Source organism: Neodiprion fabricii, chromosome 7 (assembly GCF_021155785.1).
Source record: "Neodiprion fabricii isolate iyNeoFabr1 chromosome 7, iyNeoFabr1.1, whole genome shotgun sequence".
Classification (NCBI taxonomy): Eukaryota; Metazoa; Arthropoda; class Insecta; order Hymenoptera; family Diprionidae; genus Neodiprion; species Neodiprion fabricii.
In genome coordinates this window covers 15404758-15431258 of record NC_060245.1, presented here as the reverse complement: position 1 = coordinate 15431258, position 26501 = coordinate 15404758, and the positions used below count along the sequence as shown (strand labels likewise).

The window sequence follows — 26501 nt, the reverse complement described above, 5'->3', positions numbered from 1 at the left end:
GTGTATCAAAAAAATGTACAAATGACCGTACTTTACGAGAGATATACTGTCCCGCGGAATTTGAGGTAAATCTTTGAAGCTGTAGAGATTTCCAGCAAATTCATAGTTGGGGTTAAATTCTGTCATCATAGTGTCGGAAACAATGCGAAGCGACGTCAGCTCCGTCCCATTGCCAAACATGACTTGGCGCCGCCTTAGCAATGCTTTACGATGCTGGTATCGATTATCTATCACAGGACAGATAGATGATAATTAACTATCAGTGACAACATAATTTTTTTCCCACAGGATTATTGTTGAAAGTGTCTTACTTACATAGTACAAGACAGAGTCCAGAAAAGGCCAATAATAAGCCGATGCTCAAAACGATAAGTACTATCATAAATGTCGGATGGACCTCAGGGCCTCTGTCCACTGCAAAATTATTTAAGTAAACTGGGTACCGCAGGCATCGGAGATTGAATAAATGTTACATATCGTTACAAACACGCTAGTTAAGGCCATGTTGTCCTCATACCTTACCGACCGAGCAAAAGGGTGAGTTTCCGCGGTCGGTAATGGTAGTAGTACTACATAACCTTAACTAGCGTGTTTCTAACGATCGCCTTAACACACGATAATTAGCATTAGTCATAATAACGCCCCATTGTAATTTTAACAAAGAAGTTGACAACTTACTAACGCATGACCGAGTGTCATTGCCAAGGAGCCAACCAGGTGGACAGATGCATTTGGTTTTACTCAAATGTTCGTCTATTGCAACGCATCGAAAATCACAACCACAGCCGCTGATTGCTGGGACGATATAAGCCTTCCCTGAGGTCGGATTAACACCGGCAGTGAACGAGACGTGTAAGAGTTCTGGTGCTGCATATGAATATCCACCTTCCCCGTTTGACGATTTTGCGTGCCCCGTATTTCCACCTGACAAATTTTTAACAACACATAGAGAACAGAAAAAGTACATATCGTGTGCCGTTTTCTCAAGTTTATGATAATATGGGGAATTATTTTCAAAATCGGATGGCATTTTGAGGTCAAATTTGTCTTAATCTATTCAGTTTCCTTCTACCTATTAAAACGAGCATTGACGAAATTGTTGGAAATTTTTATCCAATCTGTTTTTGAGTTGCGATTTTTCAAAGAGTTCTGTTTAAATTTTCCAGTTTAACTCGAGAACGGAATTAGACATTGAAACAAGACGATGTATGTTTTTTTTCGTTTTTAGGCATAGATTTGTTTGAAAATATTAAATAATTGCAAATTATAAATATTACTAGCTATGTTAAATTAGAGGTAAAAAAATTATTTTATATCGTGAGGTTCTTATTTTATTTTCGTGCAGAAGATACCATCAAAATTATTAGGTTTGCAAGCATTTTAAGCCGAGGATCATTATGAGCCAGTTACTTGTTATAATTTTATTATTTATTTAAATTTGAGCGTTGTCAAGTTTTACTCATAAAACGTTCATTACTTGTCAGTTGAGATATTTATTTCATGAAAGTTGTAGTCGATTGAGTAATAGTTTACGAGGCCATTTTTTTTTTTTTAACCACAAAATTTTCATAGAACACCAAATTTTCCCGTGAATACTAAGGAAAGTTTTTTATTCAACAGAACAAAAATCAGTCCTGTAAAATATAGCTCAGTCGACTACAAATTTCATGAAATGAATCTTTCACCCGACAAGTAATAGATTTATTTTAAGAAAGGACTCGGCAAAATTTGAATTTACATAACTAATATTGAGTTGGTATGTAAAAACATGTAACAAATAATCGGCCCATAAATAACTGCCTTAAAATTCATGAAACAAGCAATAGTCTGAAGAATATTTTTTGCAACAAAACAAAGATTACCGCAATAAAAATTAGATTTCTACGTCAGAAATTCAAAATATTAGTGATTTTTACAGCACATAATTTGACAAAATTAATTTCGTGAGTCTAAAACTTGAGACGAAAGAAAGGGTCGTAACTTTTTTCAATTTCTCTCCTCGTTCTCCAGTTATTTTCAATTGAAAAATTTAAACTTGATATTTTTCAAAAATCCAAGACTTCAGAATATATAAGGTTAAAACTGCAAACAAATTATGAACACTCGTTTCAATTGGCAAAATGAAATTAAAAAAAGTGATGCATATCGACGTTAAAGTCTTATTCGGTTTCCAACAATACCCTAAATATACCTATGTTCATCATATCTTACCTATATAACCACCACCTCCACCACCACCAAGGCAACCTCCACCACCAGCTCCAAAACCTCCGTCTCCACGGCCTCCAGTATTATTTTTACAAGCCGCCCCGCCCATTCCTCCAAGAATTAACGGTGTGCCTGCAGTTTTTGCACTTGTTCCGTTATTTATTGAGCCACTCCATCCACCCCCAGAACCTAAGACAAGTAATACTGTTTTTCAAGAATGAAGATCGACGTAATACGTTGATAGAGGATTTTATTCGGTACTTAATCTTCAGTCAAGGGGCCATTCAAGTACTAACTAACGCTAAAACATGGGTAGGCCATTCAGAGAAACGTTATCAAATGATACCCTAAAGTAGTATACATTCCGGGAAAGCGTTAGCTGACATAGGAAATTCGAGGTGCGTGCTCAAAGCCAACATGCCCTTGCATGAATTCCTTGGTAATAATATCTTGGCAAATATAATGTTTATTGCATGCATTTAAGAAGAAATACAATATATAATGTATTTAATACTCGATGAATAACGAATTCACGTTTTACTGAACATGTTAATGTGTATAATAATAATTGATATTCAATAAAGTAGGAATAAATTAATCAGGATATGACTATAAATAGTATTTCTGCCATTCCCAGATAATTAATCGATTTGCCAATAAACTTTTCAAAAAGTGTTAGTTAACGTTAAAAAAGAGTAGTGGGTAAAACAAACAAACGTTAACAATCGTTATCACTAGGAGTGGGAACAAAAAAATTTGCAAAAAATGCGTTAGCTAATACTTGAATGACCCCCATTGATACATTCGAAAACAAAGAAAAAGTCGTGCAGGCTGATTTAGCACTGAATTATTTCTGGGAGTAAATAACATATTTCCGAAGTTCCAATGCACATACCGGCCAATGCTGAAATCGATAATCCAGATTCGAATAATCTTCCTTTTGGCGCAGCACCTTTTCCATTCTGAATACCATCGTCAAGAAATTGGCCATGCCCTAAACCTCCTCCACCAGCTGCGATCAACAAAGGTTTTTGTTCTCCATCTGGTTTCAACTGTAAAAAGTTTACCGTCACATTTTCATAAGCCTATTAGAGCTTCACTGTTTTCGAAATCGTTCAAAGATATCTCTAAATTACGCAAAACGTGTGCATTTGTTGAAATTTTATGAATGAAAAAATCAAAATATTTGAAGTCTAAAAAGACTACAAGCAGATTGGAGAAAATTTGCGGCTAACTTTCACGGCGATCCTGAAAATTTTAGCTATAAATTCATCTCGAATCTCTTTTCACAATCTGTTGTTTCTATAATGCCGTACACTGCAAATTTTAAATAAAAGAAATTCTCAGATTCTTACAGTAAAAACGTAGGTAGCTCCTCCACCACCGCCACCGCTATCTTTCACATCGATTTTCTTCACTTGGTGTACCATCGACACGGAACCAGAGCCTAGACCACTTGTGGGTAGGTCATCGTTTTGACAACTGTAAACCTTGACTCCGAGATTCTGAAATAATACCTCGTATAATTTCATTTTCTAGGGAGCACCAAGAGAGAATATCAATCAAATAATTTGGATTCGCCTACAGGGTGTTTCATTATAATCACCACACATCGATTGCTTTGAAACTAAGCAAGTTATAAAAAAAATTTTCGTACCAAATATTCAAGGTTCTGAGTAAAGTTGAACTTCACACCCAGTACACGTAAAATAATAAATTGTTATAATGCGTGATTCAACGTGAAACTAATGATTTAAACAAATGATTTCACGCAATATAACGCCATCTGGTGACTACCCCAGAAACTAGTTGGTGAAATGCGTGATTTAACGCGAAACAAACGATTCAAATAAATGTTTTCAAAGTCAAATCAATACAACGCCATCCTGACGCCCATCACACGATAAGATGACCGCTGGTGTGTCTTCGCAGTTTGCGTCGTAGTGTCATAGCAGTAGCTTTTAATTTTAGTTCCTTTCACAATTTTAAATAGTCATTATGGAAGATCAAAGTGTATAGACATTGACGACTTTATCCCTCGGAAATTACGTGCCGCCGCGCCACTGCCAATAAAAATATAAGTTATATGCAATAAAATTTACTTTCATTCAATAACATATATTCTTATTTGACTTATTTTTATTCTCTCATTATTTTGATTTTTTTTTTTAATTTTTCACCAAATATTTTTATCTGGATGGAGGGCGCGTTTGATCGCCCGCGTAAAGTTGAACTTTACCCCCTAGCTACGAAAACTATTATTTGGTATCTTGCTTGGTTTTGGAGTAATCGGCCTGGAGCGATTAAAATGAAACAACCTGTATATTGGATTCAAAGAGATACAACAACAATATTTAGCTGGATTGAAGAGGAGGTAGTTTGATAGCTTTGCATTAATATCTACTTTATATTTGACGAGAAGTTTTCTATCGCTGATATTAAAATTACCTTTGGGCAAGCGTCTGTTCCGCTTTGACCAATTATGAAGTACAGCTGCTGGCCTTTCTCCAATTCAACAACTGCTCTCACCGAAGCTCCTAAAGTACTACCCATCTGGCCCGAACCCTTACCCCCCGCGGCTCCCATTGCGATAATTCTGAAGGAAAACGTTTATTTAATCACGACTTAATGTAGGGAGCTTAGAAAAACACACGAATCGACATAGTTATTCATTCAATTTTGGCCCTACACGGAGTGAAAGGATTATTTGAGTCAAGTGGTATTCGTTTGATACATCTAAATGCTATACATGGAGAGAAAATTTGGAATTATTTACGTCGATACACTTTGACTGTATTTACTTCAATCACATTAACATGCCAAACCTTGACGATCGATGGAAAACAGGTGAATAATAAAGGCGGAGTACTTCGACGAAGCAACACCGCGTCAGACCTCGACGATCGACACATCATATTTCAACAAATTGAAGTGAATTCAGATAATCCACCGAGTTAAAGCTGGCGCAGAAGAGAGGAGAAGCTCTAAATCGCCGGATTGGTGGAATTCGCTCCAATCTGTTGAAGTACCGTTAAACATTAACAGAAATAGCGTCAACTAACGAGTCGACGTCATTTATTCCAAAGTATCTGACGTGAAACACTTCAATTTTTCTCTCCATCTAGGCAAACGCGGCAAACGCCATACTTGCTTAATTCAATAAAATACTTTTGTCGGGGGAAATATTTGTGACAGTATATTATGGAATTGAATCAAGTCATTTATGCACAAATTGTTTTCTTCGAATGATATCGTTTATAATTCTGTTCAATCAAAATTTTATGGGACTTACTTGATATACCTATAATGAGTAAGACTTGAACCCTTATTATTGTATATGTACAAGTATAAATTGAACATGAGTCCACAGTTTTTGTTTATTTGTAGTCAATATCAATTTCGATAACTCGAAACTTGGTATCATGCTTTCGTGGTTTGTAATAGGTCTGATTGAGAATTGATCTTACGTCATCCGTACCTGACTTCGTAACCGATTACCCGGTTTTGTAACTATCTCTGAAACTACTTCCGTAGCGAGAAACTTCACCGTCTAGTGGCCGTTTATAGCACTAGTACACTGATGCTTACGACGAATATATTCTCTACTTGTTTCAAAGCATGTGGTGTTTGTTTTACCTCGTAAACAAATTAGTGCAACTGATTTCACCAATTACGTCAAACAAGCTCCAGTCAGATGAACAAATCATCGTATTCGATCGATGTAAAGTTTTTATTGGCTAGATTCAAGTACTTATTTTATACGAAGTACCTAATTGTTTCTGTCATCGAACTGGGATTTGGAGGAACAATACATAAACTTCAAATGAGATGATGTTTGGTTGACACAATCCCGGAAACACATCAAAAAGTTTACTCTAACCAATACTTCACTCGATCGCGACAACAAAGGCTTTTGTTGAATCAAGGAATTCGCTTGGCTAAAATATTTTGACAAACTAATCGATCGAAATTATTGAATTGAAGTCATCGTATTTGGAATAAATAAGGAATACTATATTGAAGTGAATGGACTCCAACAAAATCTATTTTGTTGGTTCAAGAATTCCTTTCCCTCCGTGTACCATATCACAAAATTTGGAGTTCTTTTAAGGCGCTGGACGTTGAGTGCCACCGCGGGATAAGCCACTTATTATTTATATCAGGGCCCGGACACTCGCGGCTGTATTACTACGAAAATATGGTCACGTAATGTCGCTGGCCGCTAGTGGCACTAATAGTTGCGAGACCGATTGTTTACGTTCGGAGTTCGGAAATCAGTCACAGCCACTTCAGTATCGGCACGGCGACATTTCGAGGACCACCAGAATTACTGTGTGCCAGGGACCTGGTTTGTACGCACACCAGATTTCAAGATTATACGATTTGAAAAGAATTCGTATTGTTTTAGAAATTTCCAAGGATTCCAAAAGAATTTCAGATAATTTCGAAAGGTTTCGAGAAGTTTTGCAGGTTTTCAGGTTTTCATGGTAGAGATTTTAGATGATTTCACAAAATTACACAAGATTCCATAACTTTTTAAAGGATTGGAAAATGATTTCCAAAGATTTCAGAAATTTCAAAACATTTCATAGGATTCTAGAAATTTCATATGATTTTACAGATTTTAGATTTTAGTTTATTTCACAAGATTTCGCGAGATTTCTAAAATTTCAAATGATTTGATCAGATTTCATGAGTGGTGTACACCATACGTTAGGTGTGGTCGACTCCTCGAGTGCCATTTTAAAAAATTTGCTGTAATTATAGATTCAGTCAAGCTATTGCATACACAATGTGCTGAGGCTGCTACGTAATTATCCCCAAAAGAATATATGACTTATTTATAAACAGACAGCCAAGAAGTAATATTATGGAGAAAACATAATTCCGTATACTTTACGATGGCAAAGGTCGGACACATTCTGATCGGAAGTTTGTAGTACCGATAGCGCCGATCGCAGTGCTGATTCGTCTATTGCATCGGAAATATTACACGCTGTTTTATATCCGGGTATCGGACAGAATACACATCAGAATGATTAAAAAACAAAATTTAGGCCAGAAAATAAGACTCCACAAAAGTACCGTTTATGAAAAGGGTTATATTTAATTTGCTAGGGTTATATTTAATTTGTAAGGGTTATATTTAAAGGATTTTTGTTCAAATCTTTCGTAATATATTGCCAGATTGCTGTCAGATTAACCCCTTAGCAGTCAGGCAAAAATGAAATTTTCGAACCACTTCTGGGTTGGAAAAAAAATTTCTTAGATTGATCCTGTAATTCAGAGTCCTCAAAAACGATGATGTACCAGTTATTACAGTAAAATCGATATAGTAAAAGATGTTCTGTTTCAAATGCTCACATATCTGTTCTGACGAAAAAGTGACACAACTTTTTTCTCCCCATACAGTCCGCTCTTGTAATAAGGCCGCCCATGGGAGAGTAGGGAAGCATTTTTTCGTGGAACTCAGGTACCCCCACCACTGACGCACGTTCGTGCCACCGAAATTCACATCGATCTCTTGTAATAAAGCCACCACGTAATACGTGATATTCGTGTGTATTTAGATTCGCTAATAATGCATTTTTAATTGGATGGCATACATTTTTAATTGATTGGCACGTATTTGTATGAAATATCCTACACAAAACCGAAGCACTTTAAAGTTTTCACGAAAAATAATGACAATAAATTGAATTTGAATCAGCGAATTATAGGCTATTTCATTGAGACAGAGTGTGGCCTAATTGAAAGAAATGAATATGAAACCCAAGGATATGGAGCCCGTAGTGGGGATTGCGTTCGAACGAGAATGAGGGGATGCGACCTTATTACAGGAGCGAGCTGTATGTGGGTCACTGACAGTCAAAGGGTTAAGTTTAATGTTGACGTTATTAGACTTATTTAGTTGTGATTCGTTAGCAATTTGGCACGTTGTACAACAATAACATCAATTTTCTGTTACACTTAACCCCTTAACTACTAGTAACACATACACATACCTATGTATATTGGCCAAAAATGCAAAAGTATTATAAGTATAAATATATGCCAAAACTGCAAAATTGACAAGACTTTTTTTACACAGGACTGTAAAAGGGTTAATTACTAACGGATAGCAACATTTAATATTAAATAATAAATTCGCAAATTTCGACAACAAAGCGTTAAGATGGCGTCTGTAGGGGATTGACTGTCAACTGTCTATTTCGTGTTGCCAGCCATCAGGCGCAGTGTAACAGACGAAACCAGCGCTACGAGCGGCGCTATTGGAACGACGAATTTCCGACCAGAATGTGGCCCACTTTTTGTGACGCGGAGATACGTGTCCTCCCTAATACTACTTCCTGGAAACAACTTATTTTATCGTGTTATATTGATGAGAATTACGTGTAATATCCACCACGAGGTACGGTCCACCGTTGAATCCCCCTCATGTGAGATATCATTATTTTTTCACCCGCTACAATGGTGGTAGCTGACATCGTTGATGGGTAAAGTAATTCTAAATCAGTTCCCCGGTGTTCTGGAGCACACTGTTCTGGTGTTGGACCAAATCTACCGAGTGCCCCACAAGTTGTTACTCTGATAACTGAATAATATTAATTTCGTCAATGGCTGTTTTGCATATAACAAATCACAGAAGATTTTCATTCAACAAATTGTGTTACTTGATCTTAAATATGGAATATAAAAACTGTCTTTCTTCGTGGCCCTCTGAGAAATTGGAAAAAAAATTTAACCTTGCCTCATTATTTTATTTTCATTTCCACTCTCTCGCAAGATCCTTACGGTAATAAGAATTGCTGTTTTGTTTTCCATTGAACATTCAGAGAAACACGCAATTAAAATAGTGAACGTAACTTACTTGTTTCATTGGCAAAATCCATGTGCTTTTCGGGTTCAGTGTCTGGTGGCACATAGGTGTAATAATTGAAATCTCCAGCATACTCTGGCGGAACTCCTGCGCAATAGATTTTCCGTTTGAAATACAGGAGAAAAAATATATATGTATTATAGATTATAAAAAAATTGTTCAAAGTGATTTCAAGCTATTTCAAACTAATTTCAAGGATTTTCAAACAATGTTAAGGTGATTTTAAGCAGATTCAAAATTATTATACTAATGCCTTCAAACTAATTCCAAGGAGTTTCAAACGATTACAAAGTCGTTTTTAACCAATTCATACGATTTTGAACCAAGTGTGATTAACAGTGGTTTGCAATTTCAACAAACTAATTTGGATTATACATAATGTAGCTGCGCGGGTGTTTTTTTTTTTTTTTTTTTTTTTTTTAATAAAACTTATATCTGCGTATAATAAGTAAGATGCTGTCACTTTGTGATCAATATTGCTAAATCAGTTGAAAAGAAACACGCTTGAAATTGTGTATCAGCCAGACTCACCAACACCAAAACACTCGGGACTGAGTGAAAAATCATCTATAGCTACAGCGCCTTTTGAGCCGTACCCTCTGCTTGCCTCAAACCATAAAAAGTACCTGGAACATGTATTGGGTCATTTTGTACCAGTATACGAGAAGTAAATATTAATGTGTAAAAAGATTTTTCGTTACCCTTGTATTATACAGTTTCTTTATTAAATATTATTGAAACAGATTGACTAAAATTGAATAAATAGAAACATGAATCATTGATTATTGATATTATTTTTCGTTCAAAATTGATCGGCTTCTTTACCTCAAGTTATTACTTAAACCTTGAAAATTTTCTTGAAAAAAGTATAAAGCTACATTTTGTGAAAATTTATTCCAATTTTAGTACATCATTCTTTGCAAACATGCGAAATGTTAGCAGAAATGTTTCATAGAATATAATTATGGAAATGCACGCTCGGTTTTAATTTAATATGGTTTCAATTCGGCATAAAAAAATCTTTTTTTTCCCGCTCAATCCAGTATTTCAAAGGAATTTCGGCAAATGGTTGATGAACTAAGCTATGTAGTCTCCAGGTTTGTATAACTGCAGTATTGTAAGATCAAATAAGCGATTGTTTTCGTGTTCTAGATTAAATTATTCATGTTCAACGATATTCTCAAAAACATTAGAATCAGAAAAAAAAATTACCAAAGCCGAATCATTTTGAACGCTCTAATTATAAAACCTTTTCTCAAATCGTTGGTACCACAACTTGTGTTATGCGAATTTGCTCAGATCCAATTCTATTATGTAAAAGTTGTGTTGTTTCATTTGTATTCACTACTTAGAGCATGTATAGTATATGCTCTAAGATTCACTATCATTGGTGCAAACAACATTTCTTGCAATTTTTTGAACGTTATTTTCGTCTTGTTTTGACTTTTATGCGACGCCAAAACCTACCTATCCTTCATAACTTTACCTGTGCTTGACCTCTGGGAGAGCTATGGCCTGATTGTTCCATACATCACTTCGGTCACCATACAACCACCAAAGTCTGTCAGAGACGTTTTGATGCTGCTTTATTTGAACCAAGTACAACCCTAATCCACTACTCTGCTTTCCATATTGGTGGTAAAAAAATCGCACCTATAAATAGTATAAGAAAAACGTGAAAGGCATATCAATGGATATTTTCCAACAAGTAACGTGTCTTAAAATTAGAGAAAGTTGTAGTTATATGATATAGTTCAATAAGAGCAGTCATTAATTCTTTGAAGATGATAATAACCTGCTGCAAATCCAGATTCATAAGTCGTTGAAGTTTGTTTTGGTAGAGACCACACTCTTCAATAAATCAACCATCCGTCGTTATAAGTTTAGATATTTGAATTTTGTGGAAGGTCTCTACACCCACTTTCAGTTTAATAAACTGCGTATTTTGTTGCCCAATACAAAACCTATCAGGTTCTCGCATTTCAATAAATCCAGTCAAATATCTCGAAAACCAAAAGTGTGAGTGAAAAAAATTGAAAGAATATGAGAGTGTCAGATTATTCAAGGTCAGATAAAGGCCAACTTTATAAAGTATACTTTTTTCATCGGCATCAGAAAGGGCATCAAATTCTGCATCAAAAAATGCATGCAAACTTACCACCTAAACTCAACTGGTAATGATATACGAGCCGGTGAAGCTGCGCAGATTTTTTTCAAGTTTCCTTATTTTTATAGATTATTTAATTTTATCAATTTATTTTTGTAATTTTCCAAAGTTTAAATTTTCATACAATCAAAATTTTCTTATCGCCAACTATATTTAAAAGGATATTTGTTTATTTTATCTCAAACTTTGAAAATAAAATGTTATTCGTTAACTGTATTTACGATAACAAGTTGGATACGGTTATAAATCATTTATAAATTGAAAAAATTAAACAATCTAGATAATTGAAGAAGAACCTTGAAATGAATGGTGATATTTAGAGAAAAAAAAATCAGACATTCTCATCTTTTTCCCCCTTTGAACCATACAAGTATTGTCTAAAACATTTTTCACTCACACATCTGGTTTTCGAGATATTTTGTTCCATTAATTAAAATGAGACACCCTGTATATTTTAAACTTTCAGTTCAGGTGATTTCCAATTTTGTCTGCGATACTTTGCAAAATTTTTTTCCTAAAGCTAATTTCAAAATAAATGTTTTGTCAAAGGTTTTGCATTTCTGAACTTTACCAAGGTTGTAACATTTCAACCATTGACTTTCTTCAAAAAAGCAGCAACAGCAGAAAATGTGTAAAAGGACCTGACTTTTCAGGATTGGTATATTGTGCACCTAGGGAGCGAAAACGTTACTCCCGTGGATCGCACGATATTGTTTCTTACACATTAACGGAAGACCCGATTTCGGCTGCACAGAAAATTAATCAAATATCAGTAATCTGCCCGGGTAGAATAATGCTAACAACGATCATTTGTATATGTATGATAAACACGGAAACCGAAAAATAGAAGCGGAAAGAAATGAGACTTTATGCATGACATTTATCTGCCGTCACAGAGAAATGAAAAATGTAATTAGCTCAATTAAAAAAAAAAGAAACTGTCAAATCGCCCCGTTACATGTGTTACCTTGGATGGTGATTTCACCCCCCTAAAATGATTGCTGGGAAATGAAAAAAAAATACGTGTCGCTTAGTGTTTAGTCTACTATAACATATTAAAAAGAAATCAAATCGGAGAGATCGAACTGGGATGCCTTTCTTGTTACTCGTGAGCAATTCGGTTCGCGATTTATGATGTCCGATGGTACTGTTTTGAAGGCAATGTGACCGTACCGATAGTCACATCGGGAGAAAAGTCTAGGAGAAAAGACTTTTAGGGCGACAAGCTGGGAGGAAAGCCTTTCTGGGCGACAAAACTCGTATTTGCTCGGTGAATACAGGTAACGAAATTGGCCTTTCCGTTCATGTGTGAAAACAAATATATTGATCATCTAATCAACTGAGGTTAATGATGGTCAGTTTTTATGCAAAATACATTCCATTTGTGTAACGTTACATTGACAATTTTGTCCAATGAAAATTGTCGGATACCTACAATTAGATAACTGACGATAACTTCACGACTTTGGATAAAAGGTTACATAATTGGGATAATGCGTCAATAAAGAGAAAGAAAAATCAATGAAAATAACAAAAAGCCTAATTTTGGAAGAAGCCGCAAAGGTTGACGGTTTCATGAAGTAACAGCTACTGAAAAAATGTTTGTTTTGGAATATACTAAACATGGGACGTTTGTATCTGCAAAAGTTTCAACCATGTTGAAAGAACGTAGTTGGAACGTTCGGAAAAATTAAAAAAGAACATCCTTACAAATAAATAACCTTATAACATTACGCTCTTTCTTTCAGTAATTGGGTAAAAAAAAACCGGGGGTCAAATTGTTAATACGTACTTGGCAGGACTTATAGTAGGGATTATTTGCATCACTGCTGTAAGGAGGTGTTGGATTATACACTGGGCTTTCTAGCCTCGCTCGATCTCCATAATGCAAGCTTCCCGACATATTTACATATACGTAGTTCCCTGCCATTATAGTAAACGAGAATATCATTAATGTTTCATTGCGTATAGATGCTGCATACCCAGTTTACAGTTACTGGGTGGTACCTTATTATTTCTGTGTTTGAACTTACCAGATGTGTTGCGGTAAGTGTGATCATAGCTGGGCCCGATTCTTTCAGTTGGGATTGGTCCTCTATGACGTGTCCAATTCAGAGGAAGGGAAGGATCATTTCTCCATCCGCACCAACCGTCTTCAAAATTACACTTTCCATTCTCCGGGACTTTGTCTGTTGCAGGGGAAAATAAATAGAGAGTTTTATCAGAAAGTTAAATGCAACATTGATAGGTACAGTACCTTATATTGGTTCTGACACGTTCGATATCCTTAAAAATTTTACGATCCACGGTGTTGAATGAGCACCGCTTGCACTACCGGCCACGTGCCTGCGCCTCAGACCGAGCAGCATACAAAAAAGAGTCTGCGGCGCGGTAGTATATGTATATATATCAGTGGCGGTGCGCGACCGGCAGTACAAACGGTGCTCATCCAACACCGTGGGTCGTAAAATTTCTAGCCATATCAAACGTGTCAGAATGAATCGAAGTACCTGTACATTATATACATTTTATTAGGCACAGTGTAATTGCATTTGTGTATTGTTCCAAGAGAAAATATATTCTGAATTGTCTATGATAAATATTTGTAGGGCTGAATGAAAAAATGTTGTTCATTTGTTACGTTAAAATGTGCGATTTCTATTCAAAAATATTTCATTTCGTAATTTCGAATTATGTTGATCAAACTCACCACATTCTAGCATCTCGTCTTCGCCATATGCACAGTCCGCGGTCAGGTCACAGATGCGAGTTTTATTTAAACATGAGCCGTTACTACACCGGAACATATCATCCGTACAAGTTACACCAAGTGGTGGTGATTCTGAATCAAATAGAAGCAAGAATTTGATTCAACTATGATTACAACTATGAACTATGAAGATTGCAACTTCACAGTGTCCAAACATGCAGCATAACCTTGCAAAAATGTTGCAAGTTTCAACTTTTAATAATATTCCTAATTAAGTCTTATGACCGTGAAACGTGATGTTCCTGATACGTGGATGGACAAGTAAGTGCTGTGTGCGTCTCGTCAAGTTTTAAATACTTTTGTCTCAACTGAGGAGTTATTACGGTGTTCGTTATTTTGCTCGTTTTAGATTTTTTTAGATTTACCCCTAAAAATATATACGTATTATAGTGCAAAAAATCCCCTGTACATAAAAAAATTGTCGGATAATATTAACACGTGCCAGTGGGTGATTAAAATTTAAAATTTAAAATACATTGAAAAATCCGATCTTTTTCAATTATTTTTTTCATACTAAAATGGACTGAACAGATAAACTTGATGCTCCAGAACAATGATTATACTTCCAACTGAACGTTGGAACAAAAAACTTTGGAATAAGTGCACATATTCCGTAGATAACCGCATCCAATTAAACCGTAAAAATTATGGTTTTGTGAAGTATAAGAGTTTTGAGAATCGATGAATTTTTTTTTGTTCTTTTTTCCTTTGATCAGTTGGAAGTATAAACATTGTTCTCAAACATCAAATTGATTTTACCAGTTCACTTTACTTTAATTAAAAAACAAAAAAATTAACAAACATCGAATATTTCAATGTATTTTACATTTAAAATTTGAATTACCCAGCAGCACCTATTAATATTTTCCAAAAAATGTATTATTCACAGGGATTTTTTTTTCCTACAATGCGAAGATATTTTTTAGGGGAAATCAAAAAATTTCCAAATTGACCAAAATAACGGACACCCTAGGAGTTCTTCGAAAACTTTTGTGTTTCCTTGTAACCTTTTGTAATGTTTTATACTTTCTTGTAATTGACTTTTTATTCCAAGCTTTATCTTTATAATTCTTGAATTGCTGCACTTAACCTTCGTAATCACGTGTAATCCTTGTAATCCTTTACATTCTTTGAAAATTCTGTAACCATCGTGATTTCGTTGTAATCTAGCTAATAATCTTAGCAGTCTTCTTGTAATTTCTATAACTTCTGTTACAAACTTATGATCTGTATAATCGTCAATAGTGTATCATTTGACACTGTACATCATTTTTACATAGTGATCAAGCTCTTGGCCCCAACATTTTTTGCGTTGGCCATGAGCCGCCATTTGAATAATTGCCAACATTATATGACAAAAGTGTTACCTGCTTTGCAGAAAATTAGTACTGCACTACTATAGCACTAGAATACTGGATTTCTTATTTAACAAGCCATTTATATTCACTTTGGATTTCAAAATCATTAAGTTGAGTAAGGAAGAGGTGGGCAAAACAGAACTTTGTACAATCAAATGCGATTTCGAAAAATGTCGACAACGTTTAAAATGTAGTTTTAGGCCAACGACACAAAAATTGCACTATCGAAATTGGTTTAACGTTATTCCTGCCTTAAGGTCATCTAGTACTCCTACCTTTACCGAGCGAACAATCTCACCCTTTTTCTTCGTATATTAACTAAAGAAACGAACGGAAAAGGTTTAAATTTCGGCGGTGCATGCATTCGTTTGTTTATTTACTACAGGAAGAAAAATGGTGAGTTTGCTTGGTCGGTAAAGGTAGGAATACTGCATGACCTTAAGGGGCCCATTTTACCCACGTCTTCTTTATCTGCTTCTCACTCTATTTTCACACGTGGACCCACCTGGAAAGCATTCGGAAAGCTGAATATTATCAACAGCGATACTGGAATTTGGAGATGGCGTTGTCATTTCCAATACGACTCGATATGGCTGAGTAATAATACCCAAGTTGAAACGAGTCTTTTCCCATCTGTTAAAATACAAATTTTCTTCAATTTTTATTGAACAAATATTGTTACGGTATGAAAACGATTGATTTTATTCTGGCAAACTAGTCTCAAAACTCATTCTATGATAATATTACAGTTTTTCTATTCGCCTTACAATAAGGCTTAAATTTTCATATGCTATAAACGGAATGTTGTAGAAAATTTGTGGAAATCTGATCAGCGAGCAGAATAAGCCCAAAGTATTAGAATTGGATCAAAAACACCGCAGTTTAATTTTTTTTGAAAGTTCGAATTTTAAAACTTTTGCTGAAATTATTGATGTCTCAGCTTGTGTTACTCAATATTTTCTTACATTAAGTCCTATTAAATAACAGAAACATTGTATCATTCGTGTTCACCATCATATGCACAAATAACGCTACTGAAAAATTTCCAACTTTTTTCTGTTCCTAACTTTTAATTCCTCCTTAAAAAATCTTATGAATTTGTCTTGCGAGATGAAAACATATTTTTAAAGTAATGAAGTTTGACTCGTTTTGGTAATTAATCACTTTTAAGATAGTTCCTCCCAAAATTCGTTTTCTTGCAATCGCTCTAAAAAAATATATATATATATATATATACTTTTTTTATAATGTTTTAAGTGAACTGACAAAATCCAACTTAGCTTGGCCGTGCCAAAATCACCAGATATTAATTGTAAAAATTTCAACTCCGAACACGTGATTCCTTATCTAGCCAGCCTCCAGCGACATGCTATAGGATCTACGTTTCCATGGGAAGTACCACCTTATAAGCGTAATCCAAAAGTGATGAGAATATTTTCGAAAAAAAGAAATCTTCATCTTCACTTACTGGGCAAGATTATTTCCAGATCGTTCAACAGAGACGACGCTTGTATGATTACTTGTTTCTATAACGAGACTTATGATACCATTGAGCATTTGTACTTGATGCAACGCCAACTCAAGAAGGCACTTACTTCCGGTTCTTGGAATCAACTTAGACCAAATATGGCCCTTTCCCTGTCCTCTTAGCCACAAAAAATGTCCTGTTATGAAGAAAATAATTATAGTCATAGTCAATACCAAATGTGCCCGAACTTAAAAAACAGCGATAAGAATAGCTATTACCATTTGGCAGTTTGCTAGCGTCTGCTTCGAGCCCGAACGAAGATGTTTCGGAGGCCGAAACTTTGCGGAATCCATTCGTCATGTTCCACGACCAATCGCAGGTGTCCTCAAAATCACAGTGACCCAAAAAGGGCGGTGGGGCCGCATTGAGAAGGGTCTGGAGTTCTCTAATTCCTCCTGAAAGTCTTGGAGTACCCTCGACATGAGTGCAGTAGGATAAGGTGAAGAGAAAAAAAAAACTGAGCAATACTGGGAGAGGAGCATCGCTGATTGGCCTTGTCCTTCTGTCACGACAGTTTTTTAAAACGGTCCTTAACGAGTTGGTTCGATAAATCAAATCCGTCCGCGCGTTGCACATTACTTCTATTTTTGATTATTCAAGATATTTAGTCAGACCCATTTTACGATATCGGCTTTTTTCCAATGCTTGGTCACTTTAAGAAGACTAGGTTTCCATTTACTTGTTTATGTTATTCTTGTGTAATTTCTTGCCCACCACTTCACCTCAACTTTTAAATAACTTATTATTAAATTCAAAGTGACATTGAAACATTCACAATAGTTTTCATTTATATCAATAATTAATTAACTTTTTTTCACTGCAGTTGCTCATACCCAGCTGCTGAAGGATTCTGCAACAAAAATAAAACAAGTGGTTAAAATGAGTGACCTTATTTTTAATGTTTTAAATTTTTCAAATCAATTGACCTATAAATTCCGAAATTTATGCAGTTGTTAATTGAGGAACGTTGCGCCGATTCAGACAAACATGATAAAAATCCGTTGATCCACTCTCGAGATATTATTATTTATTTATTTTTTCTAGACGTTGGTATCGAGTAACTCAAAAACCACTGAACCAATCATATCCTTCTAAGTGTTAGTTTGAGAAAAGCATGTTCGATTGAGACTGTATCATCCAAATTTGTTCATTCGGGTGAAAAATACCATTTTGTATAAAAAAATGTGCGTTTACGCAACAAATTTTATATTCATAATTTCGGAAAAACTACTGAACCGCTTGTAATGAAATTTGGGTGTAACATCGAGTGCTTGAAGAAAATTGTCCACGTAACTTTTCTCTGGATCATTTTTTTTCTACCTGGATATCTGTTTGTGACAGCTTGTAACGTTATTTGCAAAAAAAAAAAAAAAATCGCTTAAAGCTATTACAAATACACATCGAAAGAAAATAGTTCATTAATTTGCTCCAAACTTTGTTCGAAAAGAAAAATAAAGAATAATGTAAAGTAGCTTTATGGTATCATATTATAAAGTGATACGCTAGAAATTTTTTTCTAAAACATCTCTCTACGATTACCAGTCTGAAGTTTTTGTTAAAAATAAATAAAAACCACCTTTGTCGCTCACCTGCGGTTCTTATAATACAAGAGTATAGAAAATAGATTTTAAATCCTATTACTACTGTGCCTGTAATGTTTTGACCACAAGCAGAAAGTTTAAGTTTTGCTGCAATATTTTTGCGTTGTCATGATTGCTCGTAAAAAACGACGTTATTTCTGTGATATTCCGATTGTATGTGGTACAAATCATGATATCGATGTATTGTGCACTACACATTCCTTATTAGGCGAAAGATTTCTTTCTTATTATAAGAGCTCTAGTAATAATAGTCACGTTCACGATGGAAAAGGAAATTCTCCGCACCTACTTCTTTTTATTACTAAGAGCTCGAGTAGTAGGTTTTTATTTCGCCAAAGTGAATGACACAAATGGCAAAAATATTTTAAGTGTCAAAAATGACCATCAAGTATAAAATTAATCACATTAGCAAAAAAATTCGAAACTTTCAATGAAATGGCAAGAGTGAAAACACCTATAAATTATATCAGGAAAAATGAAGTACAAAACGCTATGAAATCAGAATATTCTGCCAAGCAGAATACATCCTTTTACATCCTGCCTTGTTTTTTTGTTACGAAGTTATATTGAGCATTTGTACTCAATACAAGTAGATGGGATTGGTGAGAACATAATTACGACTAGCGAAAACTCCGGTATCTCAAGTGGATGAATAGAAAGTTGCTAGTATATGGTCGTAGTGGTTCTGATTTGTCGATAGGCAGGTTCCCGAACATTTCTTTTTCCCACAACTCGAGAAACATTTCACAAACGGTGTTAAAATCATCCAAGTCAGTGTCAGAGCACAAAAGATCAATTAATAGACAGGTGTCATGAAGGAATTACAAGATCCAAAGGATAACATAGAAATCTGTTCTGACCAAAATTTCAACTACGAAACTAATGATTAGATAATGTTATCCGCTATTCAAAGTTTTTAACTTTTACCATCAGACGGCAGACTGTTACAAGTACTATATACGATCTACAAGTACTATACGCATCTTTAGTACTAAACAAAACAATCTTCAACAAGCTTACTTAATTCATGCTATGCGTTGATCCAAGGCTTAATCTCTATGCAAAAATAGCGTAGAACCGATTACGATTACAAAGATTACAAGTTGTTTACACACGTCGCAGAAATCACAAAGAAATTGTAAAGATGGCAGTAGAATGACACAAATTTTCAAAATGATTACAAAGATTGCACAGATTACAAAATTATCACGAAGATTATATGGATTACAAAAGTCACAAGTGATTACGATGATTTCAAGATAGCATTTCTGTTCAGTCTCACCACGTCCTTAGAATGCAAAATCAATAGGCGGCAACATTTCGACGCCAAATATCTGTGTTTAAAATTTCAAGTCGATTGGTATACGCGGTCGATCAGAATCGTGCGGCCAAGGCACTCTGGCGTGGAGAAGAAGAAAAATGTTTATTTACAATATTTGACAGCTAATAAACACGGAACTAGTTGACCGATTTCGATCAGGTTTTAACACTGAGGTCATATAACGCCTCCTTATACACGGTAAGATAGGGAAGTAGTTCAGCCGGGTAAATAATTCACGCCTAGTTTTCGCCTGCAAGGTAACTTGGATTCATGAATCTAAATATGAGCGCTGTGTGTGTTTCAGATTAAATGTAAAATTGCTGAAATTTTATCATCATTCAAACGTTACTATTTTTTTATGTTCCGAACTTTACTATTATGTATGATGATATTTTTTCATTGACTTGGTAATAGTTTGTGATAGTTTTAAATGACTCGTGAAGTAAAAGGGCTATGTTTGTGAGTCACCATCGTGTAGGTTTATATTGATTTTGGGGAAAATAATCTTGTTTCAACAAATAAATTATTTGTATCAACAAATGAAAGAGAATAATGATATTCATCAAGCTCATTTCAGTTACACTTCAAACGTCGTCGTTCATGTTAACGAGTTAAAAATTTGACACGATGTACCTGCTTTTTTTTACGTGGCAAAAGTTAGGAAAAGAAAAAAACATATTCATCAAATCTCCAGCAGTGTCATTTGACAAGATCCGTAGTGTATAATAGAGATATTTTTGGACAAATTCAAATAACACAAGTTAAGGTACCAACAATTTGAGGCAAGATTTTATGATTCTAACGATCAGAACTATCAAACTCTTGTACCTTTTATCCGATTATAATGTTTTTGGATTTATTTCGTTCACCATGCATAGGGATCTCTAAATATCGTCTGAGATAAAATTTTCAATTAGCTATTTTCAGAATAAATAAAACCTTTTTTGTGTGGGATCGATAGAACAATCGTTTGTCAATAATTACGTTTTTTTTTTTGGATGTTTCTTAGTCAATTTTGTCAGCGAGGACAATGAACTCACAAAAACTAAAACTGGATCAAAAGCATCAGAGTTTGAGCATTTTTAACGTTTTATTAGTAGAACCTTTTCTCATCGTTAAACTGCTTATGTCAACCATTATTTCTCGAATTCGTTCAGATTTATTTTTATTACATAGTCAGGATATAGTTTCATCCGTGTTCACCATAATTGGCAAATAACACCGCTTCAATTGATAGAAATAGCGATTGAACGGTTGACGATTTTTCAACGGTTTTCTTCTCAATTACTATCTTTTTTCTGTGAGACATTAAATTTAAAATGAAAATCATCAGATATTGTCATCGCATACTGTAAACTCAATCCAGCAGAATACTTTTTACTGATCATACTTTGTGTACACAACTGAAGAAATTATCCCCAATAAAATATTCAAACTTATTCCCGAAAAATCCCAGAGAGTGCTTAGAAAATTTACAGGAAATTTCTTACATCAGAGATTCCATGTTACAGGACTTCCAATCGAAACATTAACCTTTTTCGGCACAGCATCTCATATATGAGATACCTTTTTTGAATCGGTTATTCAAGATTTATATTCAATTTTTGAGATACCGCTGTTATTTTTTATTTTTTATTTTTTTGCGTAATTGGACTTCTAAAATGTCAACGTTGATGTTTTAAGAGAAATTATGATGATTCCGCGAATATAGTGAGCGCTATGAGTAATCAAAGTGTTGAAATGCCTGGTTTTACAGAATTAATGTAATTGTGGGAAAGTTCTGGGGACTAGAAAAGTGGAACTCGGTAATCCTGGGGTTTTGGGGTCGCTAAAAACGAATTCGGAGTCCAAATTTCAAAATTCAAAATAGTGAACCCAATATGGCGAACTGAAAATATAAAAATTGATCCGATTCGCCTGAAATTTGTTACCCGAGGGTTTCTGGGGTCGCTGAAAACGAATGAATTGTCAGAATTTCAAAACTCAAAATGGCGGATCCACTATGGTGGACTGAAAACATAAAAATTGATCCTATTCGCTCATATTGGATTCGCCGTTTTGAATTTTGAAAATTTCTCAAATCTGGCACCATTATGAAATCAGCGACCTCGAGAACTCTTATATACCCAGTTTCAAGGAATTTAACCGCAAAGAGAAATGTATGCTTCAAAGAGTTAAACTCCATATGGGGGAATTTTTCTCCCATGTGTTGAACCCTTGACGGAACCATTTGGAATTCCCAACTTAAAATATCGATATTTAGAGAGGACCTTATGTCAAATTCCAATGTTTCTCTCCATTGGTTCCCGGATACATTTTTGCGGATAAGATTTTTCACAAAAGCATGGTAAATTCATCTCAAATTACGATCTTCGATTTAAGCGACAGTCCTCACCATCTCGCATTTATTGATCGGTTTGCCGCGTGGACGAAGATAGTGGGGGATGCTTCTGGTCTCCGCGACCAGGCCCGTAGTACGGAATATGTATATCTATACATGTGCAAGCCGGTGCGCAGATACAGCATGAGCGGCGGGTACGCAACCTCGATTTAACAAGGTGCGATGCGGAGCCGGTCCCGCCACTCCCGGGAAAAAATATTTCATATCTACGTAGATCTAACACGCAAGATGTACGCAGATATAAATTTTTAGATAGACCTACGTGCAGCTAATTAGATTTCCCCAGATGCAATGAAATCTGCGTTAGTGCAATTCAATGTTGATCGATGTAGTTTTACACTTAACTACACCGGGATATAAATTATTCATATATAATTATACCCACTTAAATTGGTGACAATATGGGGGAATTGAAGAGTAAAACATACGTCGACGCCGTGAGGTATCGACCCCATACCCTACGTAATATTAAACTTGCACTCCAGCATCTGAGCTACGGTGCTCCATCAATAATGTATCATGTTTAGCATATAGATTGTATAACTAGCTCTCAGACGTATTTCAATAGCACCATATTTCATCTTTCATTTTGAATGCTTTTCAAATTTAAAATTCAGAACCGTAATCAGTGATTTCAAGAACCCGCGATTTTCAAATTTTGAGACAATCGGAGGTAATGAAAAATTTTATTGACCTGTTGGATAAATGCCTAAATTGCTTCGCCAGTATAATGAGTGATGGACAAATTTCATTCGCATGTTTCTTAGTAAACTCAGTTTTCATGTACATCACTGCTGTGAGCTTACTATGCGTCAATCACGGAACACCCTATATATATCGAGGATGTCTTTTGCGTGGTGCGGCTACCGGAAGTCCAGCGAACACAATTGACGTCAAATATAGATATAATATACGTATATGACATTTTGCATGCTACGGTATACTTTTAAACATATATTCAAGGATGATATTTCTAATTTTAGATTAAGATGTTGTATTATTGTAGTGTTTACGACTGATCGTATACGACAACGGAAAGTATTTCTTATTATGAAATATCTATCCTATCCTTAAAAATATATTGTAAGAACAAATGAATTTCTTTCCGCATTTAATTAATCGGAATATTTCTCTTGAATCCGTGCCAATATTGACTTGAATATATAACATGTGTCGAACAATTAACAGCACCGTAATTTGGATTATAAATAATGCATATAATTCAGCAACACGTTACCGGGGACACAAAAATATTGTGTACCTCTGTATGAAATTCGACTTATTATAGTATACATCTTTTCACATCGTTCTTGACTTAATGCAATTGACGTTTGCACTGTTTCAGATCAATTACGCAGCAATTAAATCACAACACTCAGAGAGCTGTTACAAATGAATGTATAAAAGTGGTTACTCTTAGATTGTAATGTAGGTTGAATTCTAGGTTATATGATCGAAATGTTATCACTGAAAAATATGGAGAAATTCAATTTACCTGTTTAATGCAAAAAAATATTACAATTGCGACGTATCATATGATAAGGATTGGACGATAGATAAACTCCTTCGACAATATGTACGGTGTCTACGACCCTAACAAAAATTTTCACGTATTAAATCATAAAATGTTCTGAAAGAATTCGATGGTCAATTTTGTATAGTTTTTAAGCAACTATACAGCAAAGTATATGATTTTTGATCTAGTATATTTGATGATTCTTGCTTTTGTAATTTATCATGCGATTTCTTGCATATTTTATAGAATTTACAAAAAGTTAAATTCTTTCAAAACATTTCATGATTTAACGCGTGAACATTTTCAGTAGGGAACTATTTTATCACTGTCCTCATGCGCTGTGCCGTGCTGAATTACAATTAGATAGAAAGATGTTTCACCCAAATTCATAGTGTTACTTCAAGCAATTTCATAATTTTAATTGATTCCAAGACCCTTGTATCAGTTTATCATATTGTATCTTGCATCCGATGCACTTATCCCACATTGTATAAAGTATACTGCATGTTTCAAAAATCTTTCCAACATCCGTAACAACGTTTCAGTTAAAGTATTTCGAGAAGATTGAGGTATTTGAGGAATTTTGTTATGACTGCGAGGCCGTTGCAGTTGCCGTACGGTTTTGAAACATTTCAAGCACATTTCATAAAATATTTTAACTAAAAAAGTCTTAAAATATTTTCAAAACAAGATTTCTTTGGCTCCTCTGTGGGATTACGTAGAAAGGTATACAATCCCACCTTCAAATGTGAGTGTAAACCATGAAGAATCCCCATAAAATGATGTTCATTTGCCCGTTGTATCACCGTGGACGACAGTGGATGTTGATCGTAGGTAAAGCACAAACGTTATCCAATCTCAAGAGTTGAACGACGATATAATATGAAAGGACGTCGCACAGTATCACTCGGTGTTGAAAGCTGAGCACTTATTCAATAAACATCAGACGGCATCCGTACAAGCGTTATACAGACGTATAAAATCTAAACTTGAATCTCGCTTCCCGGTCAATTGGAAACGTTTAGCTGCACTGAGCACGAATGTCTTCAGAGACAAATGTGTTGTGGGATAAAATTCGACTATGTGAAAAAGATAACGTAACGCGACGTCACTGACCTTCAGATTAAACCGTGATGTGATTTATCGCGAAATTGGGAAAGAATACTTTGATCGCAATTATCGGGTAAATGATGTTTTGCAACCTCGGTGGAATATATTACCGGGCCCACGCCCCAAGATACCGAACAGCGAGAAAGAGCGGACTAAACCAAGCTATACTCTCGTGTCTCGCGTTTTCGTCGTACAAGATATTTGGGGAGCTTCCTAAACAGCAACGCGATCTGTTATTGGCGAAATTCAAGGACTCCGCCCCTCTAGACTACGGCTAGGGACTCGCGACTGCGCCCCTCTGGCTCTTAACAAGAAGGAAGGGGTTGCTGTCACGGTCCAAGCTCCAGCATCCAGGGATAAACGCACTCGATGTCTACGCGCCGTCGCAATCTCTGCATTATTACAAAAATTTCATTTAACCATCTTATGCTGCATGATCTGAATTACATTTGACTTCCACGAACCTTTGACGTTTTTAGATTGCGAGTCTGGATTGAAACGTTTGTAAGCGTTATAGCCTAAATGTTTTGTTCCGCAATTTGCCTGTTAATACCTATTTGTTTATTTCACAAATTTTATTTTTACAAATCCAGATGTTCAAATTTTTTATCAAGATTCGTTTTATAATTCACACTTAACGGGTGAAAAACGATATAGTATCTTTATATTGTTTGGATTATTATTTGTAGTTCTGTGACGGTATAATGTAATTATATCCCGCGTCTTAGTAACGGTGTCGAAATAGGCTGAGACGCAGAGAAATAGAGAAATGAAGAGATGTTCTAATAATAAATGTGGAAATTCGTTACTGTCGAGTTCCAGAATCCATTCGAGGTGAAATTTTTTTTTTTAAACTCGTTAGAATTTCGATATAAAAGCTGACTTGAGATGTATATACATATATACGGTGATCCAACCGGTCTATCTTGCAATACTGAACAGTTTAATTTTATTTGTGTGTATACCTATCTTATTTACTTATAACTTCAGTTGTAATTCGTCTGCGTATCTTATTTTGAGACCATATCTCTATGTTTGAGATAGCACGCGTACCTATTTGTGTCATATGAATCTAATCATTATCGCATAGACGGGTCCAGGAACTCCAACACCGCCGGCGTGATAGGGCCGCGGTCTTGTATACAGACTCGAAACTACCCCAATTTTACGGTGGTACGAGAGAATGTTATTTTGAGGCTAATTTGGTAGTTCTATCAAGGGCCACGCAAATCGCCACAGTCACATAATATATTATGCAATTCACAACCGAAGCTGACGCATAATCATGGTCAAACCTGACATCTTCGCATTTAATTCTTGCAAATGTTTTGAAATATGTGCAGTATTCTTTCTAAAAATTATTGGGTAATCTGCTAATGAAGCTAAAGGCTTGTGAGTTTCTTCTTGCACTGTACAATTTCCAAATTTTGGGGGTTTCAACAGTTGATACATTCATATTAATTTATAAAATTGTAAAAATGAGGGAAGCGTAGGGTGGTCATTAGCAGCGCCCGCTTGCCGGATAATTCCAAAAAATTTCTGCGATATAGATTATATACCATTTCATAGCTCAAATAGGCTAGTCACAAAAAAATATAATATCGAATACCGCAATATTGATATACTTAGTTTAAATTGCAA

At 35.2% G+C, this 26501-nt stretch overlaps 1 protein-coding gene across 1 annotated transcript in view; it reads right to left on the bottom strand.

Annotated features, from left to right (window-relative positions):
* Window positions 1-25156, bottom strand: part of LOC124186304 (leukocyte tyrosine kinase receptor-like) — a 33162-nt gene extending 8006 nt beyond the window's left edge. The window contains exons 1-19 of the mRNA XM_046577873.1: window positions 24491-25156; window positions 17745-17761; window positions 17130-17314; window positions 16852-17047; window positions 15889-16016; window positions 13966-14097; window positions 13289-13444; window positions 13048-13178; window positions 10575-10741; window positions 9620-9714; window positions 9080-9175; window positions 8602-8803; window positions 4657-4804; window positions 3564-3713; window positions 3104-3260; window positions 2212-2397; window positions 679-924; window positions 316-414; window positions 32-227 (exon numbers count right to left, since the gene is read on the bottom strand). Coding sequence (XP_046433829.1) covers window positions 32-227; window positions 316-414; window positions 679-924; window positions 2212-2397; window positions 3104-3260; window positions 3564-3713; window positions 4657-4804; window positions 8602-8803; window positions 9080-9175; window positions 9620-9714; window positions 10575-10741; window positions 13048-13178; window positions 13289-13444; window positions 13966-14097; window positions 15889-16016; window positions 16852-17047; window positions 17130-17314; window positions 17745-17761; window positions 24491-24526 — 2723 coding nt within the window. The 5' untranslated portion in view covers window positions 24527-25156. The remainder of the gene's footprint in view (window positions 1-31; window positions 228-315; window positions 415-678; window positions 925-2211; window positions 2398-3103; window positions 3261-3563; window positions 3714-4656; window positions 4805-8601; window positions 8804-9079; window positions 9176-9619; window positions 9715-10574; window positions 10742-13047; window positions 13179-13288; window positions 13445-13965; window positions 14098-15888; window positions 16017-16851; window positions 17048-17129; window positions 17315-17744; window positions 17762-24490) is intronic.
* Window positions 25157-26501: the final 1345 nt, after the last annotated feature.